Below are 16,015 nucleotides of genomic sequence, written 5' to 3' on the forward strand. Positions count from 1 at the left end.
GAATCCTATAAATACCCCAAGAATTCATATGCGGAATGGGGTCCTTGAGTATGGAATTCGGAATTTTATTGATAGGAGAATAAACAACCCGAAAGTTAAATTTCTGCAAAATATGTGCAACTTTATAGCTAATTGATGGAAAGAAGAGAATGACAACATAATTTTTATAATCTCCTAAAACAAGAGTGTGCCTTTTAGTGTGTTGAGACAAGAATATTTTAACTGCTCTAATAGAAAAATTAGAGGTTCAGTAGTAAATTAATTAGAGTTCAGTAGTAAAATATTTAGTATTGCACGAAAGCATATTCTGTTGGACGTTGAGTGGTAGAGTAGGAGAGAGTAAGAAGCTAAGTTCAGGGTCAGACTCCACCGGTTTGTTTATACACATTGATTTGGAAGAGGAATTAAAAATATCTGAACAGATTCGTCAGCTTTGGAAAATTGAAAGTCTAGGAATTTCTGAGTGCATGTCGGAAAGGAGCGCTGCCGATAAGCGGATAATTACACAATTTGAAGAGGATTTGAAATATGTAGATGGGAGGTATGAGGCTTGCTTGTTGTGGACTAGAAATCCAGAGTATTTGGAAAATAATTTTGGTTTAGCGAAAAGGCAGTTCGAAAGGGTGCAGCGAGAGTTAAAAAGTAACAGCTTTGTGAGGGAACAGTTTATGGAAATAATTAAATTTCAGACACAAAACAACATTATTCAAGAGTGTGAGGATACGAGAAAGGGATACTTTATGCCATTCCGAGTAGTGGTCCGTAAAGATAAAAAAAAGCACTCAAGTTCGAATGGTATTTAATTGCAGCAGTTGCGAAAGAGGAAAGCTATCATTAAACGATTGCTTAGAAAAGCTTTTCGAATTCTTGCTTTTCGAAAATTTAAAATTGGATTCTGCAGTGACATAGAAAAGGCGTTTTGGATGATTGGGATAGCAAGGGAAGATAGGCAATATTTAAAATCTCTGTGGTATCCTGATAATGACAGTGAGGTCTTTAAAATTATGCAAATGAACAGGGTATTATTTGGATGTAATTGTTCACCGTTTTTATTGAGTGCAATGATCAAACATCATTTAAAGAAATACACAGAAACAAACAAAAACTGTATCGAGATGTTAAATAGCTCACTGTATGCAGATGATTTGTGTTATGGAGGGGAAAGTGTAGAATCAGCTTTCAATCTTTCATCAGAGGCGGTATCTATTTTGAGAAACGCAAGTTTCAATTTGAGAAAGCTAAACACTAATTCTAAAGAGTTGTATGACTTGAGGCTTCAGAAAGGGTTTTGTGAAGAAAGTAAGTTTGACTGAGATAGTAAGTTTAAAGTGGTAGGCTTAGTGTGGATTTTAGCATGGTTTGAGAGTAGACTTTGCATCATTGTTGAGTAGTTTAGAATCATTGAGAAATAGCAAAAGATCAATGTTAAGCACAGCAGTTAAGGTGTTTGACCCAGTCGGATTTATTTCTCCATTTGTTGTGCTGGTTAAGAGACTGATGCAGGAAATATGGGAGGGAGGTTTGGAGTTTTGGAGTGGGATTCAGAGTAGCCAAAGGAGTTATGGTGCAAATGGATAAAGTAGTGCGTTGAAATTGAGGAATTAAACGCGTTGAAAATAGAGAGGTACTACTTTCCAGAAGTTCTAAGTAAAGGTCATTCGGTTGAAATTCATATTTTCAGTGATGCGTCAATAGTGGCATATGTAGCGGTGGCATATTTTAGATATAAGAATAAGAGAGGAGAGGTATGTACATCGTTTATAATGTCAAAGTGTAGGATAGCTCCGTTAAAAAAGTTGTCCCTCCCTAGGTTGGAATTGATGGGGGCTGTATTTGCAGCTTGGTTAGGGAAATATTTATTGGAAATGTTTCAGGATTTGGTAAATAGGTTAGTTCTGTGTATGGACAACAACTTGACCAAGGCCTTAGCATATAAATGATGACAGAATAACGTAATGGAATTTTATCTGAGTTTTGACTAAGAATCAAGGGGTTTCATAACCTTCTTTTAACACCACCCTCTCGAGGGGATTTTTGCTTCAATAGATTTTAAATGCCCACATGCCAGAAAATCACTATACATTTACAAAGCATTCGTATCTTCTCTGAGATTTGAACCTAGTCAGTTGTATGACAGCCTAGCTCTTCAAACCACCATATATTATTATTATTATTATTTACGTGTTCCACCATAAGGCACTATATGGAAGGGAGGGATGTCTTCGTGGAGGACTTTCTAAGGGAAACTGGCTTGTATTAACACATTACACATGGGGAAAACCCCAAAAATGCCCATGCAGCCAGCCCGCTCGCGAAATTTGAACCTCGGACCGAACTACCTGTGTTCACTATACTTTACCGCTCGGTCGCCGGTAGACCAAACCACCACTTTATCATCGACAATCATGGATGCTTTTGTGCAGGGCAGGTGTTGAATGCTATTGTACTGTGTATCATACCTCTGACTCTTGCTTTGTAAGAGCATAATTTTGGTAACATTTCTATTTTAAATCAAATGTTTTACTGAGGAGAAAAGGTCTCGTCGAAATAGATATGTTTGTGGCCAAATTTGCGAAGTATGAAGCCTTGAAAACTTGGATTTATTTATCATTATTCTATCCATCTTTGCAAATATAATTTTGCCACATCAAGGCAGCAAGTTACCAAGTCAGTGTTCTTAAAGCAATAATGGATGTTGATCCTAGTAAGATGCTGTCTATTAATTCACTGTTTCTTTGCTGAAGAATGAACATCACTTCTATATATAGCAAGATAATGCAATTTTGTCAAAATCTGGCGATTTAAAATTCTTAAAGCATGGCAAAATAATTGTTTCACAGGGCAGATAATTTATTCGGTGACGGAGTGGCGTGCTTATTGGATGTGTTCTTGAGCAAGTGGTGAAGTGCGTTATGAGCGACCCTTTCAAGTGTTAACGGTGCTAATCCTCTTTTTACAAGCTTTTATTTCGTTCACTCGTAGTGTTTGTTGGAAGAGTCAAAAGTTTGTCATCAATTTTAAACTACTTCTTGATATGCTATTGAGTTAAAGTTTTGTACACTTAATGTTTGTGGATGACAATGCAAAGCGATGAAACGATTTTTGGTACATATCTTCGTTAAATGAACAAATTAAAAATCTCATAAATTCACTGTTTACACTGTCGGATAGGGCGGAAAAAATTGATTGAGTGAAATTCTTATCAAAATTATTCTTCAAATCTTTAACATAATTTCTGATTTTTTAGCGAATTTTCGATTATTTCACGTTCATAATTTTAAGATTTCAACACTTTAAGAATGTATCGGTTAAACATTTTGAACTTTTCACAGATTATAAAGGTAAACACTTCGCCTTGTTTTAAAACAAGAATGATAAAATGTATTAATTGGGAAAATTTCTTCATTAAAAAAAAGTATGCTATAATGTGAAACAGAAGAGAAAATGTCACTCCTTCTTCTTCGGTATTTGTTGAGAATTTGTTAAAAGGTGATAATGTTGCAGTGTCATAATGAAATCCATCGCATCAATTTTTTACTTTTTCCATTTCATAAGTTTGTGAACATTTTTCTCAGCGTTTCTTTTTAAGAATTGATGTCTTAATTTTATTTTGGTACGTAATATTATATTATTTTATGGAAATTTAAAATTTCTGACTTCGAAACTATATCTTTTGTAAAGATTTGAAATTTTTAAGGTTATGAAAAAAACTTTTCGTCTTCTGATAGACGAATAATAAAAATATTAATTAGGCAACTTTCTAGATTTTTTTTTAAACTAGCCACATTAAATAAGATTTTAACTCATGTTATTTTTCATTATGGTGAAAATTTCCCATCCTGTTTTTGAACTATTTTTTGATAAGCTGACATGCTCTTATTTTCCACATACTCCAAAATTTGATTTAGATTTTTTTAAAAATTTAATGGTGAAATGATGTCTTTGTTTGATGAACAACTAAAGCTGTTAAGAATTCTACTGTTTGCCCCATCTGACAGAGGCAAAAAAATTTTTGAATGAAGTTTTTATGAGATTTTAATGTAGTTTCTTTCTTTTTTTTTTGGGAGGGGGGGTTCCTGGTTGTTTTTCGATCGTTTGAGGCAACAGGGATGTTGGAGGTAAAAGAGTGATTATTCACTGTTCAAAATTATTTGTCGTTTGATTAATTTAATCGATAACGTGTCCTTGAGACTAAATAAATAAAATAAAAATGAAATAAATAAAGAATTTTTAATAAAATCAGCTTTTATTTAAAACTCAAAATTATTAATGAGCTAAAAGGAGACATATTATTTATTTTATAGTTTAATGGGAGCAATAAATTAATTCTCTTTACAAAATTCATCAACTGTTTTTGAGCGCTTAACTAATGAAATCGAATAACTGAATTACGTTATACAAACTAAAAATCACAGAATTTTATTGTTTGCACCATCGGCTAGAGGTGGAAAAAATTTGTAAATGAAACCTGTATAAAAACTTTAAGATAATCCCTGATTTTTTGGTATTTTTCGAATATTTGGCGTCTATTGTATCAGTAAAAAAATTTTGAAATTTTCACAGGTTGTAAAACAAACACTTCACCGCCTTTTAAAACAAGAAAGATAAAAAATATTATTTGAGTGATTTTCTACATTAAAAAAATATACTATGAAGCAAAAGCGAAGCAATTTGAAAAGAGAAAAGAGTTTCAAGTTTATTATGTCGCACTAATTAGTGAATTCAGTTTGCATTTCAATTTCGAGTAAATTGTTTAAGGATATACATGAGCGATTCCAGTGATTTCAGGTGACATAAATTTTTTGTTCGTAAGTTTTGTTTATCGTTTAAAACATTTCTGTAATTGCAAAATTAAAGAAGGACAAATTGAAACTCGACGCTGAGAAATTAAGACTTGAACATTCCGGAAAATGACAAGATTATCAGTCTAATTAATTCAGTAGAGAATTGTAATGCTTTCAAAATGATCTTGATTTAGTAAAAAAGGTAGTACCTTTGGCTCTTTATGGAGGAAAAGATAATGTGGTGAATCAAGTTTTTCAAAATTCCGTGTGGAATTTTTAAATTTAAAGTTTAAATGATTTCTCGCATGTATCTATCTTTTACTATCTTTTGCATCATTGGATAGAGCATAAAAAATTATTTTAAATGAAATTTGTATGAAATTTAAACTTAATTTCCGTCTTTTTGGAAAAATCCCTTTATATTTTCTACAAATAAAAGCTTATTTTATAAAATCTTTATTTCATTTGATATTTCCTACCCTTCTCATTTACTATCTAAAATAGGCCACCATTGATGTGTCAAAGGAAATATAAACTTGAACCGAATAACAATTACTTAAATCTTTTGCCAAGTAATACCTTTCTATTTTGTACTCATTGAATTGCATAACTTCCTAGCAACATTGTATCCATTTGTACTGAAAATCTGCAGACAACTCTGAATCCCTATCCAAACCTTGCCGCCATATTTCCTATACATGTCTTTTAATTTATATCACAAACAAGGAAATAAAACTCACTGGATCAAACACCTTAATTTCAGCTCTTAACACTGATCATTTGGTATTTTGCAACTGTTCAGCCGTGATGTGGGTAACATTCCTTAAAGCATCCTCTTCCAAATTCCATATCAGGTCTAATACTTCTAGCTCACTATCCGTCTCGAACATTCTTCACACAGCCCATTCTGAATCTGTAAATTATACAACTCTTTATAGTGAATGTTTAATTTTCTCAAAACTCACTTTCTCCCAAATACCCTTTCTGATGAAAGACTGAAAGCTGATTCAACACTTTTCTCTCCATTACGCAAATCATCGGCATACATTGAGCTGTTTAATATCTCAAAGCATTCCTCATCGTTAGTATTTCTGTAAATGCTATTTAACTGTCGCACTCAATAAGAACAGTGAGCAGTTACACCCAAGCAAAACTCTATTTGCGTAATTTTAAAGTTATCATCAGGCTACCATAAAAATTTTAAATATTGTCCGACTTCTTTTGCTTTCCCTCTCTTTAAAAACGCATTTTCTACGTCTGTGCAAAAGCCTAATTAAAATTTTTGAAATGCAAATACGATATATAAGATATTTAGATATGGCCCTTTTTCTAAATGGTTGTTTTAACGATAGATTTCCTTTTGTGCAATTGCAAGCAATCAAGTACCATTTGAATTTGTGTATTTTTTTATCTTTATGAACCACCTTACGAAATGGCATTAAATACCCCTTTTCTATATCATCATACTCTTCGATAATGTTTTATTGTGTCTTATATTTAATTATCTCTATAACTTGTTCTTTCAAAACGTTATCATTTTAACCTCACTGCTTATTTGAACTGCCTTTTCGCTAAACTAAAATTATCTTCCAAATTCTGGACTCATTTTCCCACAATAAATTCGCTTCATACCTTCCCTCTACGTTGTGCAAATTATCCCCCAACTGCTGAATAATTTGTTTGCCTTTACTCTATTCAGAAGCGCCGGTTAGTAGTTCTTGAATTCTCGACTTCCCGCAACTCACGAATCTGCTTTAACAATTTTTCTTCTGCTAAATCAATTCGTATAAACAAACGCATCGAGTTTTCCTCTAATGAACTAAGTGACGCATCTGTGCTATGTCACTCCCGCCACAGACACATAAATCAAAATTCTTACTTTCATAACCTAGATTTGGCTGTCTGCACAATTGTACTGGAGCATATAGTTTTGATTCCAAGAGCTTCTCTAGTCAGAGTGGTGGAATCGTAGTTATTTTTTAATGCAAATCGTTCCTTTTAAATTTGGTCAGTCGAAAAGTTTGAAGATGCAAAGTGTGAATTATCAATCATTTTTTTGCCTACAATTGGTAAAATGTTTTCTTGATATGGGTTGACACACGTATGTTCTTTCTGATGCTGAATCCCACTACAGGGTTGGCCATGGCATAGCTCGCGAGCCACCCGTAGCTCTCGCATGCGAATAGTACGACTATTATGCAAATAAAATATATGTATGAAATAAGATAAACTCTATGTGTAAAAGAAAATAATTAATTTCATTTCTTTTTTTACACAGTTGTTAGTAAACTTATCAATGTCCAAACGTAATTATTATTTTTTTTTTTCATTTCTTGTTAGTTAAGAAACTTAATAATGTTATTCAAAAACATACGAAAAAGTATTGTACTGATTCTATCAAACAGTTTTGCAAAGAAAATCTTTAAAAGTTGAAAGTATGTTGGGGTAGTCTGTGTGTGAATCTGAAAACGCCATATAATGCACCAGAAACATTTAATATTGTACAGATTTTGATACAGGTTGAAAAGAGTTTAGAAGTTGATTCGATATCTGAATTGAGGAGAAAATTGTGACAATTTGAAGCTTTGGCAATTTCTAGTAAATATGAGCAGCTGAGAGGCTAATTTTAATTTAATGCAATATATCATTTTTACATATATAAATCCAGTCGTATACTGGCAAATCGAACATATGTATTCTTACATTCTCTCGCTCACCCAACTCTGCGCCCTCTTCAGGCGTCTTTTAAACAGTGCAGTCTGTTGGCAGATTACAACATTCGGCTATTCTGACACAAAAATCATCTCGATTGTTGCACATCTAGTTGATTTTCTCATTATTACACTTTCTGCATTAAAATTAACAATTAGTTAATGCCCTGTCCCAGCGAGTTAGATGGCCAGGATATTGATTGGAATTCATCCTTATGTTTCTTGAACCACTCCCAACACAATTCGAGCCTTGTCACATGGGGCGTTGTCCTAATGGAAGAGTCCATTTCGAGTTGGGAAGACGTACGCCATGTAAGAGTGCAACTGATTCGCAGTAATGTTCAGGTAGTCTGCATCTTTCATGGTGTATTCTAACAACCCAGAGCCACCCACGAGAACGTCCCCTAAATCATAATACCACTGCCACCACCAATGTATGATCTGTATATGACCTGCTGTACAGGGGTGAGCAACTGTTCGACTGGAAGACTGCGTAGCCTGACACGACCATCGACGTGATGAATGAAAAATCTTGATTCATACGACCAGACAACTGTCTTCCTATGGTTCTATCTCGGTGGTCCCAGGTTCACAGTAGACGTAATTCGCTATGACCCTTGTTAAACAGAGGCACATGAGTGGGACGTCTGCTGCGCAGTCCAATATCCTTCAGTGTCTGCTGAACTGTATGTTCCAAAACACTTGCACTCGTACCTGTATTGTATTGGGCTGTCAGCTTGTTGGGTTATTAGATTTTTTTTTATGCTGGAGACATGAAAAATGAGCATTGCCTTCGCTGGGACTCTAACCTGGATCTCTCGAATACGCACCGAGTGTACTACCATTACACCACAAAGGCATGCAGAAAGGGAGAAAATACCTTATAAACAACTCCCTTTTAAAGGGCGAGTGGAGGTTAGGAGAGCCAATCCACAAATCCTAGTGGTGAAGAAACATCATCCACCACCTTTTCGTTCGGGTGCCAATAAAGAGTCATTAGGTTAATTTAATACTGGAGACATAAAAAATGCCCTAGCTGGAACTCGAACCTGAAGCTCTCAAATACGTATCGAGTGTACTACCGTTACACCAAAAGGGCATGCCAAAAGAAGGGAGAAAATACTAAGCGGAGCTACTGTCTGGCGCCAATGTTGCTGTACCAAGCGGGACAGCAACATCTTTTTTCTTTGATGACGCAGGGACGTCCAACACCTTGGCATTTACTGCTGGTTTCAACGTCATTTATCCACTTTGCTTAACCACTTGCACTACGACTAAACTGCACAGTTGCGGTGCCGTGCACTACAATATAACAAGTGGTAAAGTGTCTCATTTATGCCGCTCGGCGTCTGCGAGTGCAATCCAGAGCTGTAACTCAAGAAATAAACAATCTCGTTGTTAAGCGACATGTGCACCACGTTATTTTTATTTTTGCAATAAATGCCTATCGATGTGTTGTTCACGTCACTCGTGGTTTGAGACAAAAGCATCTCGACGTGCGTGGCATGTCTTTTTAGCGCAAGTGGTTAAATACTAACAGTGGCAAATCGTGAACAACCTACCAGTCCTGTAGTTTTAGAGATATTCCTTCCGAGTTTTCGGGCCTTTACAATCTGCCCTTTATCAAATTTGCTTAGATCAACAGCTTTTCCCATCACTTATAAAATTAAGTGCAAGAATGATTCCTTACCTTCTCCAGCAGCAATTAAAAACCATTCCCACTTAATTGCAGACCATCCACGTCATCCAGACAAGTTGATTGAAAAATGTAGGAATGGTCATAATGTTTTGTTTCGTCAGTGTATGTATAAACACACAGTTTCATCAGACGTTAAACAGAATTTCGCGCTATGTAAAGGGAGTTAATTTAATTAAGAAATCGTCTAGATTTATCACTAAATATTAAAGTAGTTGTTTTTTTTTGTAATAATTAGCATTCAGTATTTATTAATTGTAAAGTGGTTAAAATATAGTAAGTGCTATTTTATGCATGCTTGAAAGGTAATTTCAAAGATTATAGATTTGTGCATCTGTAGTCATTAGGGTTTTTTAAAGCAGGAAACATGAAAAATCGCATGCGGGGAGAAACATTTTCCTTTACTTGCAGAGTAAAGATAGTTCCTTTACTTGTAGAGGGAAGGAGGGAACTTCAGTCACCAAATGCTGATGGCGACAAATTATCGTCCACCTCATTTTTGTTGGAGTGCCACTTGTAAAGTCATCTTGGTTTTTCAAAGCAGGGAGTGTGAAAAATCTGCGACACCCTGATCAGGATTCGAATTCCAGGTCTCTCTATTACCAGCTAGGCGTGCTTCCAATAACAGTATAAAGGAATACAGTACGGAAGGAGAACAATCCTTACATATCGACAGTTTTTTATGGCATTTTTCAACATATTAGTTGTTAATTAATACTGATTTATTAAGGTATTTATTTAAATCTTTGTGCTCAAGAAATCTTCCAGAAATGAACTTCATTTCTTTTCTGTTCATCTATGCTAGAAAAGCTGATTTTATTTGGTCATTAAATTAATAAATTTGTTAAGATTTTTATTTCTAGTGCTGTAAAAGTTCTATTTCCTTTAGTGCTGCATTACATGAAATTATTATATATGCATGTTTTTCAAAATGATGGTAAAGGGGGATATAAAAGGAAAAGTTTATAGTATATTTCTGTTCAGTTGTATTAAACTTCAGAACAGATTTAGCTTTTCTTATGCTTGATTGCTAACAGAATTTTCTATCACTATAAAAAGTGAAGCAGCACGGTCTTTAGTAAAAAAAAGTGGAAAGGCCATTAAGGTACATTAAAAATAATGTTTTACGAATTGTGCTAACACTACAGTATGTATGTTTATATAAATACAGTAGAAGACCAAAAGTCCTTACATAGACATGAGATAATGAGGATTTTAAATCATTTCAAATCAAAAATGCAAAATCACTAAACCGAAAAAGAACAGAGTAAATGAAAACAAGTTCACGAGAAATACATAGGAGCTATTTATTTTCTTTTGATTTTTTCATAAGGAATGATATCGTAAATATATTATAATTTTGCATAAAAAGCAAAAGTGTAAAAAGCATGTGAAAGATATTCGCTAGAATGTTCAAGCTTTATTTAAAATTCTGATACAATGAAAAGTACTACTTTTAGTTCAAATCATTGTAAAAAAGTTATTGCACTTTTTTTAAAATGGGGTAGTGGTCGTCGCCCAACATGAAACTCAGTGCTAAATATAGCCAGAGATAGTAATGGCAATCCTAATAATTTTTTTAAGACAGTGTTGTTCAAAAATATAGTTTTGTGATAAAGATGTACTGCTGCTCGAAAATATAATTGTGCATTAATGTTTGAGGACAGTATTTAAAAATGAGCATGAAACTCTTATATAAATATGAGTTTTATGTGAATAATTCGAGCAAACCAATTTCGAGTTCGCTGTCCTTCGTGTGGCCTGATTTGACCATTTCGATCTTTTATTGGTTCTAAAACATATATTTTTTTTGTGTGTTATTGAACAGAATTTGTTTTTGCTTTTCATGCTTCTGATTTGGGAGGATCTGAATCAAGTTCATAAATTTATCATGGCCAAGAGGAAATGAGCACCTGGTCACTGTCCGAGGCTTTGGGCACTTTACAGGTGACAGCTCAACTTTTTGCCTGTTTCTGTCCCGATATTGAAGGAAAGCATCGCATGGGATGGATGAGAGATTCCTCTTCCCCAACCACTAACCTCTCGCGAGGACTTTTAGGTGAGGGCCTCCATGCTGCAAAAGGCATGTGCCACCATGCCAACAGGGCAGCGAATATTCTTTCACAGCATGGGTAGTTCCTTTTGCCGGGAAGAATTTAATAATAGACCTTTTATCGTTTGTAAACTCCATCTCAGTTTCTTCGTTAAAATTTCACATGAAAAATGTGCCAGGGGATCAAACATAGTGAGTCCAAATATTTAATACTCTTTCCAGTGTAAGTTATTTTTAAATATTTATTTGTCGACGGTGGAAAAAGCAGTAATTAATAGAATATGGTAACATGCTTTAATAGTGAATGAGGAAACTAAAAGCCGTTAATCTCTAAATGCCACCTAATCATCCACATTTCACTATTGACATTTTAGGCCCAGGCATTGCAGATTTTCGATCTTCTACTGTATTTGTAAAATAGTATCATTAATCTATGTATATAAACATTATTATTTTTTCTTTTTAGACTGGTTGCTGGAGATGTTCTTGGACGGTTTGAGCTTCTTTTCGAAAAAGTTAAAAAAATGAATAAGGATAAAGGCCCATTTGACGTATGTACTTTTAAATATCTCTGTGTTGTGACTGGCAAAAATATTTAAGTATGTGTGAATTTTTATAATGTTTGCATTATATCTTAGATGGCTATATTTTCTTGCATTATATTGCAGAAAGAAAAGTGGTACTAATTTGTTTTAAGTACTTGAAAACCTATTTATTTGAATTACTTAACCATTCATTGTCTGCTTTTGAAAATTCATCATAATCGAGAATACTTAAATTATTCATTATGTACCTATAAGGATTATGTTAATTTTATTAACAGTTAAATTTTAAGTTAAAGTTGCTTTCCTATCAATTCTTAACTTCAACTTACCACTTCCGGTCAGAACATAGTTTTAGGATCACGTCTGCATACATAATGAGAAAGAGCAGTATTTAATCGCAAATTTCTTTGGTCTTAGAGAGAGATACTAGGTATTCTGGCTGCATGCATCCACCTTTTTAGGCTACTCCCTCGTAAGCTATTATTATGTTCGGCCGTACTTTAGGCCCTTGATAGCTTCGCAGTCTGTTAACGTTAAGGGACCAACTTTGTTAGAATCTTGATAGCTTCGGCTATATCTCTTTAGTTAGTATTATTCTTAGTCTCTTAAGTTCAAGCCGAAGTGTCGGCTTTATTGTACACTCCATGACGGAGTTTTGTTAAACCTTAGTTGGAATAATAAAGAGTTAGTTTACCCTTCTAACTTGTTGTTTCTTGTCACACGAAATCAAGCGATTTTTTGCTTATCAGTTCGTAAGATTCTTCACTTCCAACAGTAATTTAGACTTTCAAAGTGAGAAACTCTACAATTGGCTCCCGAAAAGTTGGCAACGGACCATGTCGTTAGAGTTTGGGAAATTTACGTTGACCCCTCTTACCTTTTAGGTTCCTCAGACCTCCACAAATCCAATGGAAGGATTTGGATTTATCATAGAAACAATGCGTGCGGCGATGAAGCCAGCCGCAAGATTTCACGGCAAAGGCTCAGTGATGACCTTCCTGGAGCTACTGGACCTGCATTTCAGCTGGTATAAAGGGATTAGTCTGTAACCTGCAAACATTAAAGTCTGTAACCTGCAAACATTAGAAGTTCTATTCCAGCTCGTGTTGAAATTCCAAAGTAGAAGGAACTCGGAGAAAGCACGTGCAAGTCAGTTTGGCCAATATTCAACGTTTGCTCCTCAGAAGAAACCGCAAGTTCAGCAGAATATATATCGGCAGACTGGAAAAGGTGGAAATTAGAATAACAACAGTGCGGATAAATCTAAGGGTGGCGGATATAAAAATCGGCGTAAAGAAGGGGCGGGGAACCAGAATTTAAACGCAAACCGGTGATTGAGAAGGGACAACGGTCGCTGAGAGGGAAGAAAAGTCCCTCATAAATTAGTCTCAATACAGTGGTGGTGCAAAATCTAGTCATGCCTGAGATACATGTCCTTGTAAATAACGTGCCTATTACTGCCCTCCTAGACACTTGGGCTCATTGTTTGTTTCTCTCAGAAGATTTTTTTTAAAAAACATTTTCGTTGTTATAGACCATTTAAAACTATGTTCTGGCCGAAAGTGGTCGGTTGAAGTTAAGAATCGATAGGAAAGGAACTTTAATTCAAAATTTAACTGTTAATAAAATTAACATAATCCTTACATACTATATAAAAGAAAATAATGCTGTCATTCTTGTGTTGCATTAATTTTTCTTTTAAGAGAATGGTTTAATGTTTCAAAAAAACTTAAGTTTATTTTGTAGAGTCCACTAGAGTAACTCCTGTGTGAAAACTTAAAAGTAGTAACTGCATGGAAGAAAGGTTAAAAGTACCCTTTATTAACTCTATAAAATTTACAATGCTCCAACTCGACGCTATCAAACTATGCCTCTGCTTGGGCGGTAACTGAAATAAAGAAGAATTAACTAAAGATTTAAGATATGTAAAAGTCATCGAACTAAACTACAGGGCTCAGAATAATGCCTGTGTATTAACCCTTAGGGCTCCTATGTTGAGTGTGGCTTGACATAATATTTGTTACACCAACTCCTTTGTTGAGCTAGACTTGACATTATGCATTGTATTTTCTAAAATAATTTTAAATGTTTAAACCTATTTTTCCCCTTTCAAATATTTTGTAATATGTAAAGGAAGACTAAAGTTATTATGTTTGATGTTTGACCAAGTTAGATAATTTAAAATTTGTGAGTATAATTTTAACATATGTCCAGTGTGGCTCAACATCATGTTTTTTACACCAACTCCTTTATGGAGCTAGACTCAAAATTATACATGGTAATTTCTAAAATATTTGAAAATATTTAAAACTTTTTTTTTCTTTCAAATTTTTTTGTACTATGTAAATAAAGACTAAATATATCATATTTGACCAATTTATACTATTTAAAATTTTTTTTAGTATTATTTTTTCATTAGGATCAAAAGAATCATTTATAGTGTGGTGTAGTGGTCAAACATGCTACCCAAAGCCTCTGTTGTATTTTAGGGTTGAAATGATTCCAAACTCAAGTTATAAAGCAATAGCCAGAATTTTAATAAAAATGTAAATGAAATTAAGATTACATCAATCTGATATGTAGATAACACTTAATCCATAGTACTTCTAAATGGTTACAAATGTACTGTGCTAAAACAACAGCATATTCGGAAAGATTAGTCCTTGCTAAATCTCCTAGCACAGTAAAATAATCCAAGCAGAACAGTGCTACCTCCAGTATTCTCGATGGGCATACTGTCTTCTAGCTTGGAAAAGTCGGCTCGTTGAATTTCGAAGTCCCGTATATGCTCATTGAGGTATTCGGCTACGCCCCTCTTGAAACAACCTTGCTTCATGATGTCCAAACCTCAACTTTCCTCTCGCTTGTCAGCCCACCAGCAGCTGAGCGGTAAAGTCGCTGAACACTGGTAGTTCAGTCCGAGGTTCAAATTCCACGAACTGGCTGGCTGCATGGGTGTTTTCATGGTTTTCCCTATGTGTAACGTGTATACGAGCCAGTTTCCCTTAGAAAGTCCTCCACGAAGGCATCCCTCCCCTTAGGCAGATAGCCCTAGTGTGCGTTGCCATAATTAAATACACCACCATGTCACACCTCTCTCTTGTCATACTCTAAATCATAGCGCGAATATCGCCTTGGGTAAGAAACAGGTACAGTTGCAATCTCCAAGCCGGCCAACTGGAAGAACATAGCCTGGTTAGCTATGGAGTAACATTATGGAAGGTGTCAGAGTCTTCCGTGACTTTGCTTCAGGTTTGAATACGCGCTTTTCGTTAAATGTTTAGATTTGTTTGTTTTAAATAATGTATAGAATTAAATTTTCAGAGACTTATTTAAAAACATATATGGAAGGTCATTTAATTATAGTTAAGATTGATAGCTCCATAAGAATTATTTTAAAAAGTATTGACAGAATTTCTATCCAATTTTTTACGACATTTTGTACGATTATTTTTATACTGCACAGGAATAATTTTTTAGGATTTGCTGAAAAACAAAGTTTTAAAATAATTAAATAAATAAAGGTGGCTATTTATTAACATAAATAAATCTTTATAGTTTGATTATTCTATAAATACTCCGAAAAATATAGTTACAAAATTAACTGTTGATTTCACTGATCCCAAATTTTGCAGATGTGAAGGAAAGATTCCCTAGTATAAATACACTCACGTTGTGAAAATTGCAACACCAAGAAGGAATCGTCATAATTGAATGCAATTTAATACACAGTTGAGTGGTAGTGGTACAAATAAATGATTAAATGTTCAAAGCAAACAAACAAGAACAAGAGATCAGAATCAGTATTTTGTGTGGCCACCACGCGCCGCAATAAGTGCTGCTACACGACGTGGCATGGATTCAAACAAAGTTTGAATGTCTGACTGAGGAAGAGCATTCCATATCGTTTGTACGCGTACCCAAAGTTCGTCTGCAGACGCAACAGGACGAGGATCACGAGCAAGATGCCGACCAATGACATCCCACACATGTTCAATTGGCGACATATCCGGGGAACACGCAGGCCAAGGAAGAAGCTGTACCTGCTGCGCTGCAAAGAAGGATTTAACAATCCGAGCAGTATGAGGGCGGGCATTGTCCTGTTGAAATACAGCGCCTGGCAAGCTTTGAAGGAAGGGAACAGCTTCGGGCTGTAGAACTTCACGGATATACCGGTTACTGTTCAGATTGCCCACAATTCGTAGCAATTGAGATCGTCTATGATA

The 16,015-nt window shown here is 34.8% G+C and overlaps 1 protein-coding gene across 3 annotated transcripts in view; it reads left to right on the forward strand.

The window, feature by feature from the left end:
* The window catches only part of LOC118190719 (CWF19-like protein 1), a 229,445-nt gene that overhangs the window by 21,135 nt on the left and 192,295 nt on the right, over positions 1-16,015 (forward strand). For all 3 annotated transcript variants that reach the window (XM_085807349.1, XM_085807350.1, XM_085807348.1), the window contains exon 3: positions 11,711-11,795. In XM_085807349.1, coding sequence (XP_085663475.1) covers positions 11,711-11,795 — 85 coding nt within the window. The remainder of the gene's footprint in view (positions 1-11,710; positions 11,796-16,015) is intronic.

This window comes from Stegodyphus dumicola, chromosome X1, assembly GCF_044657685.1.
Source record: "Stegodyphus dumicola isolate Sdum_Otavi_A_Nest chromosome X1, ASM4465768v1".
Lineage (NCBI taxonomy): Eukaryota > Metazoa > Arthropoda > Arachnida > Araneae > Eresidae > Stegodyphus > Stegodyphus dumicola.